This window comes from Nilaparvata lugens, chromosome 7 (assembly GCF_014356525.2).
Source record: "Nilaparvata lugens isolate BPH chromosome 7, ASM1435652v1, whole genome shotgun sequence".
Lineage (NCBI taxonomy): Eukaryota > Metazoa > Arthropoda > Insecta > Hemiptera > Delphacidae > Nilaparvata > Nilaparvata lugens.
The window spans coordinates 19,359,408-19,380,499 of record NC_052510.1 but is presented as its reverse complement, the minus strand read 5'-3'; the positions used below and the strand labels follow the sequence as shown (position 1 = coordinate 19,380,499).

General features: G+C 34.1%; 1 protein-coding gene across 3 annotated transcripts in view; it reads right to left on the bottom strand.

Moving 5' to 3' along the window:
- Positions 1-21,092, bottom strand: part of LOC111058539 — a 226,346-nt gene that overhangs the window by 100,519 nt on the left and 104,735 nt on the right. For all 3 annotated transcript variants that reach the window (XM_039432285.1, XM_039432286.1, XM_039432287.1), the window contains one exon: positions 7,611-7,692. In XM_039432285.1, coding sequence (XP_039288219.1) covers positions 7,611-7,665 — 55 coding nt within the window. In that variant the 5' untranslated portion in view covers positions 7,666-7,692. The remainder of the gene's footprint in view (positions 1-7,610; positions 7,693-21,092) is intronic.

Sequence of the window (21,092 nt, the reverse complement as noted above, 5' to 3'; positions counted from 1 at the left end):
GAGTGGAATATGATACTACTTTTTATAGCACGCTACCTTGTGATTAAAACGGAAATTACTTGATATTTTAGTTCAAGCTCGAATTCATTCCATGTTGAGCCTTAAGTGCTCTACTCATACTACTGTAGTGCTCTATTTATCGATTATACCTGCATTTCAGAATGTTTCTATAAGGGGAAAATTTCCATGCTGCTATTTTATGAGTGGAAAAAAATATTCATTAAAAAGCTCTCCCTCTCAATCGCACATTTGGCATATTCTCTCATGTTTTTTTTCAAAACTGAAACATATTGTATGGGAATGCATCGTCTACTTTCATCAGTATAGAACAGTTATTCATGATGAATAGAATAAAACATGATAGGAGATGCGAATATACAATGATAATATCAGAGAATTGCTGTATAGATCTGCTATAGTAATATTCTACGAGATTTTTAGTTGCAAAAATTGTTTAGTTTCAATGTTATTCTCAAACACGAGCATTTTGTTCAGAATAAAATTCAATTTACTTCACTTAAATTCTTCCCATTGATCACATCAAGATTTTAACATTTTTCTCCAGTCAATTTTTGAATACAACGGAATTATTGAATATATTATTTCTATAAATAATTGAATCAACAGATCTAAATAATTAGTTACAGATCTAATCGGACTAATTGGTAGATCTACATCTATCAATATACAAGATACATCCATCATACATACAAACTGAAATCCATAAGGGCCGAGACACACGAGGCGTTTTTCAGACTAGTTGGCACGTACCGACAGGACAGGAAGCTCTCGATTGGCTGATTCTCGATATGCCATCTCCATCAGTCAATCGGAGTGCTTCCTGTTCTGTCGTGCTGTGCCGACTCATCTGTAAAACGCCTCGTGTGTCTCGGCCCTTATCCATTGTCAAGGGCCTGTTTCATAAGAATGTATGTGATGAATGTAAATGACTATCTTCACTTAGCGCATCCATTTCTAGTGAGTAGGATCCTAGTACCAGTATTACAGGGTTTATGAAATCTGACGAAAAAGGCCCTGGAATCAAATTCCATAACATTTCGTCTTTCACGCCACTCTACTCTTACTTCTGATTTACTCACGCCTCTTTTCATCCTATATCATCCGATCTCCAGAATTTTATAGTAGAATCTCAGAAAAAGCAGGAAATCTCGACAACTCGAACTCGCATAAGCATAATCTTTCCAGATTTTTTTCTTGGATCCTAACTCTCATGTATATAATATCATTGCTCATTTGATTCTGAAAATGATGAGCATTTTTGAGAACCTTCATTGTGTTCGCATTAGTATAGGATTTCATGTATATATCATATTATTTATAAATATCTGAGTAGCGAGCTTCGCTTGAAGGTACCAAGGACACTAATGCTGCGGTAACCATGTCAAGTACACTTAGCACTTGTACAAGTTTCATATATCATTTCTTTCAATCGTTTCCAGAAACATATCAGTCCTACTGAATGAAAGAGTGTTGAAGATACCAAACCGCACCTAGTGCGTATGAACACTAGCTTTAGCACTTGTATAAAGTCGATCTCTGAAAAAATATACAGAAAATTCTCAAATCTTATTGCTTTTGAAATGGATTGCTGGATTGACGTGATCTCCAAGAAAAAAATTGGAGATTGCAGTGACTAGAATTCACAGAATCAGATACGTCGCAGCCAGCGGCGATTTTGAATTCCCAAAGGAGTTGAAGGATTAGGAAACGGTCGAGCTTGAGCGCGAGAACTGAATTCAGAGGAGGCGGAATTCTCCTCAGGCGCCTCTCGGTGAAGAAGCACTTCTCAAGCCAAACACGAACCGTGACTGCGGGGCCTGCAAATTAAAGATAAAGACAAAATACTGGCGATTACGTCATTCTAGCTTCCTTGCTCTTGAGAAGTGCTGCTTCAAACTCAACTCGGATCGTCGTTTTGCGATAAATCACTGTCTCTCCATAGATAAAAAATTCTGTATGACAGTTTGTGGTATAAGTTTGTTCAGAACCAGTGAAAGCCTCTTCTGGTAACTAAGATGAGATACATGTAATATTATTCACTCTATGAAGAAATAATAATTGACGACGATGTTCAGATGTTTGAAAATTGAATTTTGATGTCAATAATTTATACATTTTGGAACATCTTAATATCTTGAACTCTCATAAACCTCTTAACAACATAATATAATAAACAAAGTTAAAAGTCTTTAGTAACGTTTAGGAGATTATGCAAAGTGAATAGCCCGGAAGGAGGAACACGAGCATGGTCGAAAATAGCAGATTTTTATATCCTTCTTAGTATATCATTTAAAAATCAATTAAAAACAATTCAAAGGATGAATGACAGAGATGATTTACTGCCTATTTTTATGAATGGAAAATCAGTTGACAGTATGCTAGACTGCAAAATTCTGTATTTCCAAAATAAGTTTTCCAATATAAAAGTAAGCTCTTCCATTTCAAGGAAATTATCAGACAATCGAACAATTCAAAAACTTATTTCTGTGATAGAAATTATTGCCTCTATTCTCATAAATGGAAGGTATCTGTATGACAGTATTTTATAGGAGTGGCCGTAGTCGAGTGGATCAGATGCTGGCTTTATGATTCAGAGGCCCGGGTTCAAATCCCGGCCCGGGCAAGATATTTATCTCGGGCCACTCCCGTGTTTCGGATGGACACGTTAACCGTCGGTCCCGGCTGCCTAAAAAGCAGTCGTTAGGTCATGTCAGAGGCCCTGAAATTGATCAGTTGCGACCTGAAAACTCTGACACCAGACCTGAGCCAGCCAGGTCACTCGATATTATTATTATTATTATTATTAGTATATTATTATACTGAGAACTGCAAAATACTACAGTTTTAATATAATTTTGTAGAGTACCGATGAAAGTTCTTCTGCTGACAGAAACAAGATACATGTACGTTATTTGAAAATCGAACAATCATTTACACGCTAATTACTGTCTTGCTAATGGATCTCTGCCTCTGTTCTAATAAATGGAAAAACTCAGTATGACAATATATTATAATGCACATTAATTACTTGTTCGTACAGTATCAGATAAAACTTTTCTGCCAACAAAATGTAGATACATTTCAAGGACATTATTTGAAAAATCGAGCAATTCACAGTCTCTTCAATGAGCAAGAGAACGTTTCATCTATCCCATATTCAAAGGAGTACTAATCCTAAGCTAAGAACATTATCGACTTGAGTAAGCTGGTCAATAGATATTGATCGAGTAGCACTTTCCATGAAGGGCAGTCCGATTAAAAGTTGACAGAATAAAGTTTGTGTGTTGAGATTGTAATCTGGGGTTTAAGTGATTGTCACAAAGTGGCAAGTTGTCTTTGGAAGTTAGCTAGCCTTGTTTCAGTTCGACATAACTATACAGTTTCTGTTAACACTTCATATTTGCCAAACTTTGTGCTTTCCTCGCTGAAGTTCCCTAGTTGCTCAAATGGACAAAGATCATTCTGAAATAAGGAATTTTGCTGAAACACTACAGTAAAGAGATCTAACAACACTAAATTAATATTGAATTCCTTTCACGAGAAGAGTGAATATATCTTATTTGAAATTCTAAGGCCTGATTACACAAAAATCTGTTTAATTTTAACGGTGATCGTTGAATGTCCCCTTAAATGCCACGATAAGAGAAGCAGATCTTAAATTAGCTATTGACCACAGTTGAAATTTAACATACTTTTGTGCAGCCAAACACATCAATTTCAAGGTCGAACTTAGCTCGGCTCCTGTTACAGGAACCATTATGGATCAGTTTTACAACTCCGCTCCTGTTACATAGCAGCTAAACAGTTAAAGTTACTGGTTCCTTTAGGAACAAAGTGAGCTAAGTTCGTTCTTGAATTCTGTACTTTGGAAATTATTTACAGACAATTCACAAGTCCGGGTGGGCTTCCTAAGAACTAATAGAAGAAGCAACTTAAACGATCAAATTTGGAGCCTACTTGGCTTCTAGGCCACAAAAACTCAGTGAAGAACTCAGCTAATTTCAATCGTGAGAATCATTCATAAATACGAGTAGTCTAAGGCACAAAAAATATGTTATACATACTGTTGAGCCTTTAAAATCTTCTATAAATGAGTCAGAATGAATCGTTTTTTAATTTCCTTGAAAATCGTTCACAAATAGAGGCTGAGGAACCATTCATGAATGTGGTCCTTAAACTCGGCTCCAACACATTATTTGATTCATTCAGAGGCACTTATTTCGAACTAACTTTTTACCATACGCTTAAAATTCTCTACCATCATTCTCCGACTGTAAACATCACTGCTATTCAAGGATTTCTCTCGAATACATTCAAAAAGAGCAGCCGGCAAATATTTGCTCGCGAATACACAGAATACCAACGCATCAACGTGTATTTGTTTCGAGATGCTAAGCCTTTTTCCTTGTTTGGAATCTCGCGTTGACTGCATGCGAAAATTCTATTCGCTTTGTATTTTTCCTGACTAAACCAATATCTCCGCTTCTTTCTATGAATCCCAACCGCCCACTTGATCCAGCAATCTTCTCTAAAGTGTAATTTTTGCCTCCCAAATTTCCTCACACAGCTTCCAAAAGGAATCTCCATGCTCTGGCGCTTCCTTTTCCCAGTTACCGGTTCAAAGTTTTCTCTTTTGTTTGACGATCGTATCAGTTCCTCAATAATTTACCGATTTATTTACAAAGATCAAATCTATCTCAATATTTTCGTTTACAGTGCTCTTGATGATGATACAATATATTCATGTTTACATTGTGATTAGTTCTAATCGTTCTAGGTTTATTAGGCTGTGCTTTAATTGCAATTGCAAATTCCTATCACATGAGTTTTCAATATCCAGTAGAGTATCATTCAGTAATAAAAATTATTTCTTTTCAGTTTTCCTTCTACCCCTTTCCTTCAAAATTTTATTCACGTTTCCATGGGTCAATGCTCCTCTAATTGCTTATCATTTGTAGTGAATTGTACACACCGCATATTCAATAAACATTCGAATTCTTAAAGAATTTCCCAAGAAATTTTATCTTCGTTCAGTAATTCAATGTATAATTGGATGTCTCATCTTATGTTAGTGTTAATATATTCTGTCAATTTGGGAAGCGACGTAATTCATCAATTCATTGCTTTCATCACCAATCGAATACGGTATTGGAGAGGGAAAAGTTTTTGTTTAGCTCTACAGCCCATGTGGGCTTTGGCTTCCTCCAAAACATTCCTCCAAGCAACATTCTTCTATAATAATTTCTACGAGTATCTTCTCCATCCTTTATGAACCATCCTAATGAAATCATCCCTGATATCATATTCCCAGCGTACTATGTATTCTTGGTCTGCCCGAGCACTGTGTTTGGCATTCTGTTTTAATTTCATTCATTAGAAGAATTCTAATTATATTCTGGAAAAACTATTCTGAAGCAGTAGGAAATTTAGTAATTTTCATTCTTGATCAGTTCGTGCTGGAGTGTTAGTCAAGTGTAAAACAAATTCAGTTACTTCTGCTACTGGAATATGAAGATTCTAGTTCCATATTCTTGTTTTGATACTTAAATAAACTGCCTAGCTATTAGACTGCGATCATATCATCAATGATGACTAATCATCTAATAAAGTTCGGAAGTAGTTGGGAACAGTCAATGGAGTCGAAGCACTTGAAGTTTGAGTGAAACTTGAGTCCAATGGGCGAGCTTTTCGATGGCTTCGATATCGAATACTAATGGGCTATTTACCCCATTCAGAGAAGTCTCAAAGCTGCTGCAGCATTGGGCATTCGCTGGAGAATTCAACTATGATTTAAACAGAACCAAATTTATTCTCAAATGACATTTGAAGTAAGAGTTAAACGCAAATTAATTAATGGTTCATTGATTAAAGATTGAATTGCATTCTGGTCAACAATCATAGAAGAGTTAAATTATTTTGTTCAGTTATTCAATCACAATTATATTTTATACATGTACACTGACTCATTCAATTTATGAGTCTACACTTTATGAGTCTAGTGATACTTTCTGGGACAAAAAAAAACTAATCCAAACAGAAAGTCTTGTGATAATTGAGAAAGTTTTGGGCAATAACCTGTTTTTTCTTTCCCGATCATTGTATTATTTGTGCTAACCTAATAAATAAATAAATCTATCACAAGTTTTATCAAGTTTTATAAGTAGAAAATTATTGATTGATATTGAAAAGGTTTGAAAGTTCAGATACTCGTAGAAAATTTTCAAATGCCAGCCAGTTCAGCAGAGACAACTAAGGCGTTGTACCTTTTAGTCTGCTGGCGTTACCTGGTCGTGGGTTCATAACCTGCCGGTAAGCATGAATGTTCGATCATCTCAACAAATCACGCACACACTTCCCATTTCCCACGCACAAGTTAAAGGCTCATGTTGACATCATCCGCAATAGAAAAATAATGCATTCCAATTATTTCCAGTTGTTAATAGGTAGAGCCGATTATTTCTTATAATTTGCTCTCCTATTGTTCCTTATCATTTCTTGGATAATTAACATTCTCTCATGAAACAATTGATATTATTTCAACTTAAATACCTTAAAACAGACTTATTATTTGAAAATTTCAAGAGAAGTCTATCATTTTACACGAATTATTCAATAACCACAAAACTTTCAGTATAGAGTGCTAGGTATCTAGAGAACATTTTTTTATTCATTTGATATTTATGGGAAAAAAGTGGTAATTATTAGGGATTACTACCCCTGTGATGAAAGAAATAATTATGAGTGAGCGAGCTTATTAGACTGGATTCAAGCTTCTGAAATTAACCATCATGTTCGGATTTGACATGAGATTCTCATTCCTGTGACTATGTGATAGTGGAAATTCATCATAGGCTACGTAATAAGAGAAAATATCAATAGCCAAAAGCTTAAACAAGAATTTCTCGAAATAGAATTGCGGGTTCAATTCTAGAATAAATATTTTTCCAATAATTTTCTGGAAGAAAATGATAGGAGAAATAATTTTATTCCATCTCATGAATGAAGAGCTGCCGATACCAATCATTAATACAACAGTCACAAACTTACACCAGGAGTTTCAATAAAGAAAAATAAATGAGAATTCTACTTCAATAGAGTAGAACCCACTCATTCCCAGAGAATAGTTAGAACTGACAACAAACCCTCCCGCAAGGCTGGGTTTACTCAAACATTTCCTGTATCATATCAGAATATTATAAACCGTTATCAAGAAAACCTTAACACATTTGTGTCAGTACCTGAAACTTTTCTCTTTTTCCCTTTTGATTTTTTCACAGTGTGGTAGAGCTTCCATCTGTCGGTTAGCCCGGTTTTTACGGAAAATGCAATCGTCCAACGCAAGAAGAGTGTTAAAAGCAGCAATAAACGAATGCTGGCTACTGTCATAGATGTGCTGGAAAACTTTCATTTGCACTGAGTTCAAAAGAATGTAATAGTGTTAGTTACACTACTCTGTACATTGAAGATAATGCAATTGTGTCTGCCCTACATTACAGTACACGGGGAAGAATGCAATTGTGTTAGTAGCTCAGAACCACAGCTGCAACAAAAATATTGTGGAGTTTTGTTTGATTCGAGGTTGCACTTACCAGTTGGTGGAATGCTGGAGAGTATGGTAGCTAGGCAGATCAAAGCTGCCCTCATACTGTGCCCATCACGAGCTTTCACATTCTGTAACAATAAAAGAATGCTGTTAACATGCTGTTTCAATTGGCACCGACGGCAAAAAATAAATAAATGTTCTCCACTGGAGTACCCAGCAGACAGCATACGGAATCACTGTGAACAACATATCGCACACTGAAATAGAGACAAATAATTGAATACAGGAAAACATGTTAACAGTGGAATACAGACTGAAGTGGAGTTTACATTAATGTGGACTACACAGTATATTCACACTAGGTCACAAACAACAGTGATATTCCATTTATTTCTAAAATATCCTCCACTAAATAGTAATAGTAGCATAGTAAGTGTATTTAATGTAAATATGTTGGAGAGGAACATCTTTTTTCTTACAGGCGCAGCCCAAAACATTTTTTTTTAAATTTGATGACTTCTGCATTCAAATACACCAATTATAGATTAAACTAGGATTTACATGACTCCAATGCAAAGTAATATAATCTCTGTTGAATATGGTAATTTAAAAATGTAGGTTCATAGCACAGAGCAAGGTATTCTCATAATTGTGTTCATTCTACTGTAATAATAAATCTAATATCAACAAATGTGATGATGTAAAGTTTTTTTCATGACATAGAAAGGATTCGGCATTCGGCTTCACATTTTTTCAGTTGATCAGCATATAGTTTATCAACAAATTCAATTCTAAAACTAGTAAACGTGTAAAGGCGGTAGATAAGTACGGGATACATTGCACCAATAAGAGATTCATGTTGAGAGATTCACAATTGACTTATTAAAAATCATCAAAAGAGAATATTCTCTTTTTTCAAAAGAAATAAGAATCTCATTATTATAAGAAATGAAAGTTGAAGTGAAAGATGTTCAAAGAAGTATAACTTGGACACTTGGAGTATAAGTTTCACATATTAATCACTCTAGGTTAATGCATTTTTAACAACCAGAATAATTTTTTTAATTTAATTAGATACTCTTCAATTGAATCAACTCAATAATTACAATTTATTGATATTATACATACTTAACACAATATCCTCACTACTAATTCACACAGAATTCACACAGAATTAGCTTAATCATTAACCAAAGGTATGTATTTTAGAGTATAACATTCTTAAGACTCCAATTACTTCATTGCCGGGAGCTATATAGAGGATTAAATAATTCACACATGGATAACAAAGATTTATCGAGATCTCATTTTTGTGAGTTGATGTAAGGTAAACACTGAGGATACGGTGTGTGTATGGAGAAAATGCAAGAGGGTGAACTTACCCTGTATCCTGGCCCCCAAATAACGGGGAATAATGGAAACAATGGCGTTCAAGGAGAAACTCCGAGACATAATTCTCAATTACAGTAATTACATGAACCGTGGAAAACACGAACAGGGGGAAGCATGGAGTGGATGATGCCAGCCTAGGCTCCATTCTTGGAGGGCGTTTTCCCCCATATTTCCTCCGCATTTTCTTTGAACAAAGCCTCCGCATTTCTTTTTCTTCCACTTTTCTCCCATCTACATAAACTTCTAAATCATTCCTAGCCGTGACGTATGAAAAATTATTGAGCAATTACGTGATGCGAGTTGTTGTGTACGTATGAAATTAGAATTTCAGAGTCTTGAAGGGTAAATAGGGCCTAAAAACGATGAAATTTGAATGAGATCTAATTAGAGCTATACTGAATTATTTATGCTTAGAATATTCTTCAGATTTACTTTCTCTCCAGATCCAGATATACTAAGAACCTTTGAGAATAAAAATTAGAGAAGTTCAGAAACCAAAGGTGAATACAGTCAATAATATGCTCTGTACAATAGAATTTGAATTTCACGACTACTTACCGTACTTGGCTTTTTTGTTAATATTCATCATCATTTCCAATCTTCAAACAAATATTTGAGAATGAAATGTGGACTGAAACCAATAGAATAAAAAAATAATTCATCCATTAACCATACTATTCAATTATTTATTCAAGAATATGAGAATATTTTATACATTTACAATAAACTCTTGATGGCTATTGGTAGCATTATATTACATTGGGATTTGGGAATATTCATGAATGTCAATTAATCGGAACAGAGCAAATATGAATATTTTCAAATAACTTCTTTCTTCTAACTTTTCGAACTTCTTTCTTATCCGAATGACTTCTTATTGCAATGGTTCAATCCACCAACTACTGAAGTTTGAACCCGTTGTTTTACTTGAGAAATAGATAGAAGGCCTTGAGAGGCCTTTCTGTCTTTTGGACACTATAAAGTCTGTCATGGTGTTGAAATAGATCGGATGTTCGTTATGGTGGGTTGGCGTGTATTGGGCCACTGGGAGCAGTTAGTCACTGGAGACGAGACAACTTGCAGCAATAATGACGCAGCAGCCAAAAGAAGAACGAAAAAGGAGAATAAGAGAGTGACAAGGGTGGTGATTTTATCGCTTCTGATCGCTGCTGAACATTCCATGTCATAAATGTCCTGATATACACATTGTTTTCCACAATATGATCTGCGTTCAGAAATCCTGATTGATTAGCTAATATCACACAGAGGAAAAGGATGAGAAACGTACTGAAATATCTTACCATCAAGCTTCACGGATAGGCTTATTATCACATGGAATATGATGAGGTTCAGGTATTTATCCCATAGATATAATATGAAAAGTAGTAATGACTTGGAAAATTATCATCTTTCTAGACTTGAACAATAGCAGCTTCTTTTAGACATGAACAATAGCAATGACTCTTTTGCTTATGCAAGTTCTCCCCTTTTTCATTGGTTATTTCACCTTATCATCGCTAATTTCAGTCTTCTGTGATTAAGTATATGACTTTATTATAATTTATTTCAGAAAAAAGACTACTATAATGAAAAACGTTTTGAAAGTAAACCGGAGACTACTAGTAGTTCGTCATTTAAGGAGGGATAGGAGAATATATATAGGTATTTTTGATAATCTAGTATGCAATTTTTTGAAGGACACTTCATATTATTTTCGTTTCGAAAGAGTAATACAACTTTTATTCCAATATGATGATGACAAGAAAGGCAAACGTAGCCTAATAAGCTACCAGTTTTTGTTACTTACTCACTTGTCACTTACTTATTTGTAACTCACGAATAAATTTTGATGGAATTTTCAGAGTTCATCAACCTTGGATAAGGCTCTGGAGAAAATAGATCCCGTGAGAACCTTGAGCGGTGGTGGATTGCTGCATTATTAAATGAAAGCTAGGAGAAGACAGCGACGAAACGCCGACTGGCAATCGATTGGATAGCAGAGTGGTGAGTGGCTCAATATCCAGCCAAAAAATGAAAGAAAAAAGGGGAGAACGTAAAAGAGATTATCGAAAAGGAATGAAAAAAGAGAAACAGTTATAGACTGACGATTATCGCCCCTTGCGTTTCGATAATGCTTATGTCTGTGGCGGTAGACATGTTTATTGATCTCAAAGCAACCAGTGAAAAAATATAAAAATACTAGTCACGGTTGAAAGTAACAACTGGAGAATTTTCTGTCACGAAAGGTCAAATGTCACGACATTTTTCGTTTGTTGAGGGACAAAAGTTGTTTCAGTTTCTAGCACAACACTTCAAAGCTGTTAATGAGAAATCTTTTTTTAAAAATAAAAATATCTTAGTTTATGATTTCAGCTTTAAAATTGATTGCTGGCGATTTTTTTCGTCTTCTTTCTGATTTGTTGAATATATTATCTGGTAACAGTTCTGTTCACCAAAAAATTAATAATGAATTATGAATATAAAAGTTGAACTTGATTCAAGGAAAAGGAAGTGAATATATAATTCAATTAAAGAAGAAATTGGAATCCTGCCAATTGTTATAAAAGATTAAATTTCATAGTGATCGCCATATTGATTTGTGTGGCTTCAGAAAAATAATAAGGAATTCACAAATAAGTAAGTTACAGTAAGTTTAGAAAGTATGGAACATTTATTCGGAAAGCACTTTATATTTGAATTGAAAATTAATTTTTGATGAAAATTCAATTTTGAAATATCAAGCAAAATACAGTTTTACACAATGCCTTGAATTTTCGAAGAATACTGTTAAGTGCAGTTCCCAGCTTTTCCAATATCAAACACTCTAAAAAGGTCTTACCGGTTCGACGATTTTTTGTTGATTGAGCTTCGTCTGCAACAGGTGTTCCAATATTTCCAATCCATCCAAAAATAGAGAACTCAATTCATATTCGATGAGATTGTTACCAGTCTATCAGATTCGTGAAAAATTCAGACCACTTCATTAAAAAGGTACTGATATCGATTGCCAAATGAATTCAGTGCAGGCTATCATTGTGATTATCCAATTGATATTTGAATAATTCACTAGTTAGATTGTGGCTCTTCATGATTATCACTCACTGGAATTTCATTTTGCTACAAGGTTGAACCATAGAGAAAAACAAAGATCTTAACTAGTCTCCAATCCAATACTCCTTCCTGATACACAATTTATTCTAATAACTGAATGATACTCGTGAATCATTCCATCATTTTAATGATAACAAGAACAGTCAGCAAATTGTCCCCCAAAACCATTATGATTTTATCAAAAATATTTTTTTTTTATTTATCACATTGTGTACAAATACTTAGCATGAGGAAAAGCACAACAGGCTCATGCCCAAAACTGTCCCATTTCCAATTATATACTATACTGTCCAAATCAAAATGTTGGTTATGTCACTTTCACTTTTCAAATTACAATTTACGCTCTATTATTCTATGTTATTCGATATTTGAATGTTATCTTCTATCTGTTGAAATTGGAATTAGATAATCTGATCTGGATTAGATTATCTGGGATGACACTAACAAAGTCCGATTGTCTGTTTTCTCCAACAATATTTCATGTTTGGAACATGGGTGATAATTATTGGTTACATGCTTTTAATAATGAATATTTAGGAATTTCAATAAAGCGATATTGGGATAACATTCTCATTTTATTCTAATGCTTGAAAGAGTAAGAATTGATGAACCAAATTTCATTTATAGCATATTGTCAGCGAACAATTTGGGCTATATGCTCCACAGAAAACAAAAACATTGCGCTCTTGTGTTATTACAGGCTCCATTTTGAACCGACAAACCAATTTTGTTGGTTTCAATCACAGAACAGTTCATGGATGTAAATGGTGGAATATGTCTAGTAGAAACGATGAATTGAATAACATGTTGTAATGCAATATTTTGTCGAATATTGGATGCAAATACAGCGCACAACTGAATTGATATTGCCGGGCTTCTGGTCAAGTGAGCGTCAGTTAGGGAGGAAATTGACAAGGCATTCTCGCTTGCATCTATTATTTACCATTTATAACAAACAATATTGCTTTCTGCTAGATAACATGTACAATAGATTCATATTTAATATTGTTGATTAAGATTAAAACCTAAATCACGAATGTAGTAGATTCAACATTTTATAATATGATTCTATGTGTTTTTATTCATTCTACTTTAATTGTATGCGAATTTTGACAGGAATTTCACCCTTACACGTTATCATGGTTGTCACGTTACTTTTGATGGAGTACGCTTAGCCTCTTGCTTGGCGTCAATCGGTAGAGCATGAGAGTTATTTTAATAATTATAAAATCTGGTCGCGGTTTTACTAGGATATAATCTCACTAAAATCTTCATAGGCTCAGACATGAGCTTTCACAATAATATAATACTGATAATTCATAAAAATATATATATATATATATATATAAAACTTATATCCTATAGTATTGAGGAATAAATGAATAGTACACCATAAAAAATTTGATACATATATTAACAAATATCTCAAAAATAAATCAAAGCAAAAATATATAGAGCGACAAAAAAAACAAGAAATAAATAATAAAACATAATAAAACAAGAAACGAAATCAATAAAATATCACAGGTTAATACTATTTTTTGAGTTCTATAGCACGAAACTCTACCATGTGCTTTCACTTCATGTTCATATGCACTTATCTGCATGTAGCTTTGACATCAACTTGCTGATGCTTGTCGATTTGGATAATTCTATTTCATATATAAACTTCTAAAATCAGAGCATGATAAATTGACAAATCAATAATCAAAATATATATATTAATTTCTATAGTTTCTAATAAATATATATTATGTATCTCAGGGTGCAAGATTCGGCACCTGACGGAAATAGATAGATCAATTTATCTAATGAATCAGAGCTACATTATATTATCGCAAATTATATTATAAAATTAATGATCATATGAACATTTGTATTATCAGCTTAGAACTTAGTATTCTTTTGATTGGTGTATCTTTTGATATATGAATTGACTCGTTACTATCCAATAAAATATCTCTTATACCATCTTTAAACTTGCGCAAGTATTTTTACCAATTTCTTAATTTTTAAAACCCTTTCGACGAGCTAGCTTTGATTTCTTATTTCATTTCGAAGCACTGAGGGCGCCCTATCACAATTTCAAATATTATTCACTCACGTGCTGGATTTTCTATGAGCTGCTGATGGCGATCCAAACTCCTGGTGGTCCTGGATTATTGGTGGCCGAAGTCGTCTCTTTCCAGGGATTAAAAAATATTTAAATGACTTTTGCTTTACAATAGCATCACAAAGTCTTATGAGAAAATTAATAATTCGATTTAACTTTAAGTTATTAAAAGGTACAGTAAGATATTCCGCTCTACAATTTTTGGTGACATATCATGGTAGTGGTTGGCAGGCAAGTGGGGAAGTTCTCCTTTCTAATTCACAATTTTCACTTCCGATTTCCAAATTTACATAAAATTTAAATTATTTGTTCCTCCGCCATTCAAGGCTCAAATAGTTCGTGCCGATCTATTAAATTATTACTTATGTTACATCTTTGATAATTTACCTGCCTTCGGGCCGTATCCAAAACATAAACTGAACAACAATAATTCATAAATTCTTAACATTTATAGAAATATATACAAATATATTTGAATCGGCTCACTATTACCGCCTATCAATTGCTACCATTTGATTGGTGCATGCAAATTATTATAGTATACATGCGCCTAGGAACCTCCTACTTCCTTAATACATTAAATTATTTTTGTCTGGGTTTTTTAATACGTTTTTTACATGCAAAGTAATTTTTTAAAGATTATAGGTTGATTCTCATATTACAACAATTAGCCATGTGGATTTTTTGGTTCCTCAAGTTGCATACTATTTCGTTACAATAAGTTTCTGCCAAGGTGTTTGGCTAGATTCTACGTTATGCGACTCAGTCGATCATTAGGTCGCCGATCAATAGATATTTTACGCCTAACCTCAAATTTTCAATATTTTATATAATATTATATAGGTAGCAAAATTATTTTCATTTCTATTTGGCCGTTATAAATTTAGCCACGATGCCTGATATTATCTAAATCTTTAAACTTATCATCTTTGGCGATATTAGCCTATTATTCCACTTAGACCTATAAATTTCTTCAAGTAGGAATTTTTATTTATCCATCTGAATTTCAAAACGTTACATGGTGAAGTGTCACAACATTACTGAATCAATAATTGTTAACTCTACATCATAGTATGTTCCACTATATTCAAATAGAAGACATTCAAAAGTGGAGAATTACAACCATACATAGCAAATCGCAACCTATCTCTGACTTATAATTGCAGATTGTATTCATGGTGGAATTAGTTATTCGGTGACACTATTCATACATTTACCACTCTCAACTTAAAAAATGATCGCTCATTCACTGCAGAAAGAGGGAAACAGAATTCAGAGCAGCTTGAATTTATGTATTCGATTTCCTATGGAATTGCACAATAATTTTGAGTTGGCTCAACTATATTGGAATATAAATAAATAAATATCCTTTTATTTGTTCAGGGACTAGCCTTACAAATACAGAGATACAGTTGAATGGAGATACATGAAAAATATAATTATTTTATAATTCCAACATTAACATTCAACTATTGGAATATAACAGATTTCATCAACTGGCATCGATAAAAGTTTGTGCTGATTGCAACTTACATCATTCAAATTTAGCTTAGTTGTGAAATCCCAGTGGAACTGCATAGTAAGATAAAAATGTCAGTAGAACCAACCAAACATGTTCCCACATCAAGTTATCAACATCCATAATTATAGAAAACTCAGTATAGAAATACATTTGCTCTTCATACAAAGAAATCCAACAGCAAATTAATTTAAAATGCATGGGGAAATCATAGTCAAACTGAATGTTGGAATCAGTGTAACTACTTGGTGAAATGATCATCAAACAAACTGCATGGTGAACAGTAGTATCACATCCACCCACATTTTTGAGTTGCCTACAGTAACAGGGTCATTATAGATTCAGCAACAAACAAGATTTTCCATTCAGAGTATCGGCCGTTGTCCGTAGACATAACATCATGCGAGGCATCAGAGTTGACGGTGATCGAACGATACATCAAGCTACGCATGTTGGTCTACGAAGAGGAAGGGTGACCGATACATCGCATAAATCTCGTAAAATTGGCCCCACAGTTGAAGGGCTGGCGCCTTGCTATGGGGGAATCGGCTACAATAACTGATCAATGACTGCCCAACGAAAATGACAGACAGTTATGACCTGGCTCTCAAGTGATCTGTGCTACAAAATAGCCAGTCAATTTTCAATCACAAATCAGCAGCTAGGTGTTGTTCGTCCCAAAATAAAGTAGGAGGAAATGAATGCCCCAGCTATAATTAAGCAATTATAATAAAAACAAGTAGTCACGCCCATAATACGTTTTATTTCTGATATTGTTTTTATTTTCGATCATCTAAAGACTCAGGGAAGTTGGAATGTCACATCTAGAATACATCAGGATTAATGTAAAATAGGCACAGGTATAATCTTATCTGTGTGTCCAATCAAAATCTATATCCAACTAGAGTTGAAGCGCATATTATCTTTCCTAGTTAAATAGTTGAGGCACAACTAACTCGGATTCAACCATTTTTATGGTTCTATCCCAAAGTCTGTGCTACTACTTAACTCGCCTCCATATATAAGTCCTCCCATTACTCTTTATGAATTTCAGATTTAGGATTATTTAGAATATTCAGATTTCTGGATAATACGATATGGATTTTAATCCCTTACGAACCGACTTAGGAGATTGAGAATTAATTCTTTCGCGTCCAGATTAACAATAATAATAAGTTTTTCTTCCATAACTGGAGTAAACACTTCTTCTTCTTCTTCTTCTTCTCTTCTTCTTCTTCTTTCTTCTTCTTCTTCTTCTTCTTCTTCTTCTCTTCTTCTTCTTCTTCTTCTTTCTTCTTCTTCTTCTTTCTTCTTCTTCTTCTTCTTCTTTTCTCGATGTAAAAAGCTTTGAAAGGCTTGAGAACTCGAGTTTCGTATACCTCTTTATTGTTGTGTACTCTGCCTTCTAACCGCAATGCCTCCACTCTCCTGATTTATCAGTTCTGTGATAAATGGGATGGAAATGCCATTAGGAAAAAAGAGTCTCGAGCCGAGAATCGAAGTGTTCTAATGCCATTCGCCCCCTTTAAGAAAGCAGTCATGTGGAAATGCTTGTTTGATTATGAGTGCTCTTTCTTCAGAGATTCTTTTCCTCAGAGAAATTGTGATGATATTATCTCGCTGTATGCAGCACAAGTAGAAGGCATAATAAAACACAAAGACGGAGATGTAGAGTGTCGGAGAACTCAATAAGTGATTAACACATAAATAACAAATAGTACGAGTTAAAATTATAACAATGGAAAAATTATTAATCTTTGACACCCTATAGCTAGTTACACACATCGATTATTGAACGTTCAATTTTTTGCAGTCCTTATGACTTCTACCAGATTAAACGGAACTTGACAATCATCATCTGTCTCTTTTTTCATGTATGACATAATCTTTTTAATACAATATAATTCTTAAGGACGGTAAAAATCGTACGTCCAAAAATAGATATGTGTGTAACTGGCTTAATGGGTACAATGATTGATTCAGAAGGAGAAGGTAATGGAACGCAGCAACAATGATAAATACAATTTTTGATATTGGAACAGTAAACTAGAATACAATAGTCAATTATAAAATGCCAATTATTTATACAAGGCTCATAATGATAAGGTTTCAAATTGACAGGGATAAACAGGATATCCCTGTAATGCATTTTTTTGAGAATAAAAAACACATTGTCAATAAATAACTATCCATAGAATCAATTCATCAATAAAAAAATATTGAATTACCAATACCGCCTCAGAGCTGAATGTGCCTGAACAATCTGGAGGCAGATTGACGATTCGCGATGCGACTGTGGTAATATTCAGTCAGATGACACCCTATTGAAATGCTCTCTTCGTCTAGCACCAGCATGCAAAAAACAGGACCTTTCTATTCTCAATGACAAAGCCGTTGAACTGTGGATTATTATTAATATATTGGCATATAGAACCACCTGACACGAACGAGCCGAATTCCAACCTTCATCAAGATGAATCCAGTCTTCATTAGTTATATATTTCATCATAAAATCACTTCAGATTCACAGATTTCAATCTCCAGAGTGATTTACATCTACGGAGTCTTGGAACAATGAGATTCGATGCTCACAGCTTGCTGCCAGCCACATTGCGCTATCAGGTTGATCCATAACTAATAACATCAGATTATTAATCTGAGTAAGCCACATAACTTGCGTAATCAATAGCTGGGCTGAACCACTGGAGCTGCGAGGGTGCTAACGAGACCATGAATACCACCACATTGTAACTAACATCGGCATCGGTTACAGCGTTACCAAATTATATAGTGATAATATGCTTAGCTGATTTCGGATTATCGAATACTAACTAGTTAGTACTTGAATTATAGTGATATTGTATGTTAGCAGATATTGTGCTATTGAATACAAGTCGAACTTGAGGGCAGTTTCACCCACAAATGTTGCACCAGTATAGATTCTAGGATTATAAAATATAGGATTTCGTAGATTCGATGATATTTTTGAAAAATATTATGTTTTCATTATTGATATGGGTTGTGCGATATCTGATGATTAAATTCGGGAAATCGGAAATCTATCAATGGTATATTCTTACCTTATTTTCTGTATTATAATGATGATGATGATGTTTCCATAAATTAGATTCAGTTCCAGAGAGAAGACAGTTCTGAGGAATTGAACAATTTGAACGGAGATTGAGTCAATTAAAAGTCAATTGGAAGAATAACAATAAATATAGAGCATTATTTGAAAGGAAATTGAATTATTTTAGGAAAGAACTGAGTCAAATTGACTTTCAAATTGAACCAACATGGGTGATGAGCTAGATAGTTTTCCAACTTAGAGAATAACTAGGCCAAGGATATCAATAGAGATCTGATTCAAGTAGAGGAAACTAGCTTGATTATTATTCTAATTCTCATTAAGATGGAGACTATATCTTTTCATAGAATGTGTAGATTATAATACTATGAAATCAAGTGGATAATTGTACAGTCATCTAGGAAGATAAAAGCAGTGTGAAAAACGTATTACACAGGAGCCAGATCTATAGAGCTTAGAATAATATAGAGTAAGATATAGGAAGGAAAAAGATTGAGTCCCTACGGCAAAGTGTTTCCGGAACAAATAATGCTGGAGTACTCTAGGGGGAGACCTCTTGTAACCTGGGATGCTGGAGGCATTTATTCGAGGAACAAATACTGCAGGAAGGGTACGGTGTATTCCAGGAACAAATGCTTCATTAGCTGATTAATAATCGCATTACTCAAATAGAAGTATGTGTTGGATTGCTTAGACCTACTGATCTTGGAAACAAATTGCAAATTTATCTAGTGCAATCTCAATATTCTGAATTAGAAAATGTCACACAGAGTAACAGATCAGATGTTTCAGATCGACAGAGACAGAGACAGAGACAGATCGGTGTTTCATTGTAGATTATTATAAGGACTGTTACTGAGAGAGGGAGAGAAAATAATACTTTCATAATACTCGATCAAACGATTACAGGGTCTACAAAAAATAAAATAAAGATGGAACCTGAAGTTTGTATTGAAACCAAGTCGAACAAACGATAAGAAAGGCAAAGAGTAAAGATTCGAAGATTTGTTATCATCATGTTCTGATAAAATGTATTCGCTTGGGCAATCTGATTTACAAATATCAGCAATATTAGATTGATTCTGCTATCATGAATGGAGGTCAGCATCAGATATGTTTGCTAGTTGATTATTAGTAACCCGAACTTCGAACGTTATTGTTTTTCATTCATATTAACCTACTTTTGAATGAAAACTCTTATTTCTTGTGGAATAAGTTTTCCAAATGTTTAATATTTAGTTGGTTCAACATTGAATGTTGAATTTGTGAAAGAATGATTGAGAAATAGCAACGTTTTCAAGAGTGGGTTATAGGGAAAAGAGGGAGTTGGGAGTATTCCAAAATAGAATATATCATTGTCAAATTTGATTTGTGATTTCAAATAAGGAAATTCCTCATCATTGATTCTCGTAAGTTTTAAATACTAAGTTAATTGAGAAATAATTCTGTAGAAATTATTACAAAATCAATTCCGGGTGATGATAATCATCCAATACAATTCGAAAACACAATAATTTTATGATATTCCAATATTGTAGATATTGTCAATTAAGTATTCTAGTACCTCCTAATTAGAAAAGGTTATGATAACGTATGTGAGCCTATTGAGTGAGTGCACAAAAGCATTGGTCGAGTAAGCAGTTCTGCACAGTGAGGGGTTCAACAGCAAGGATATATTGGAGGCTTACCAAAAGTAATCCTGATTGCCTTTTCGCAACCCTTTAAATTCCGCTGTACTTTCCAATCTCCCTCCGGGCTTCTCCGAAACTGAAAGCGTATCAAAGTAAAGAGCCATCATAACTTCGATGATCTTTTGAGAGTGTTCTGGAAAAGATATTGAGTTCATGATGATTTTATGATATAAAGTTGGACGAATGCAGTACCTCTCCAAAAAGCCTAGAGAACAAGTTCAATTCCACTAAGTGATCTGTGTTTGCCGGAAACAGGGGGTAGGCCTACATTTTTCTCTTTCAAAATGGCGGTGGAGTGTTTTCCGACCCCTCGAATTAATGTTCTCTCCTTAATTCAGCTTGTTTTATACAATTCTCATTCATTATATGTATTTATTCAGTTCTTCGAATTACTTTAATATCAAGATTAATGCTACTGCAACATTTTATATCAACTCGTTGTTCGTTGAACTAATTAATATCAGGAGAAAGAAATGGTTGGTTAAAGATGACAATTTCGAAATTTTTGGCGTCAAGTTTCAATTAGTGAGAAATATCGATTAAATGCAGAAAACGCATTGTGTCAATCCTAGTCATGATATTCCCAACCTTCAATTGAATGAGGATCTCATTCT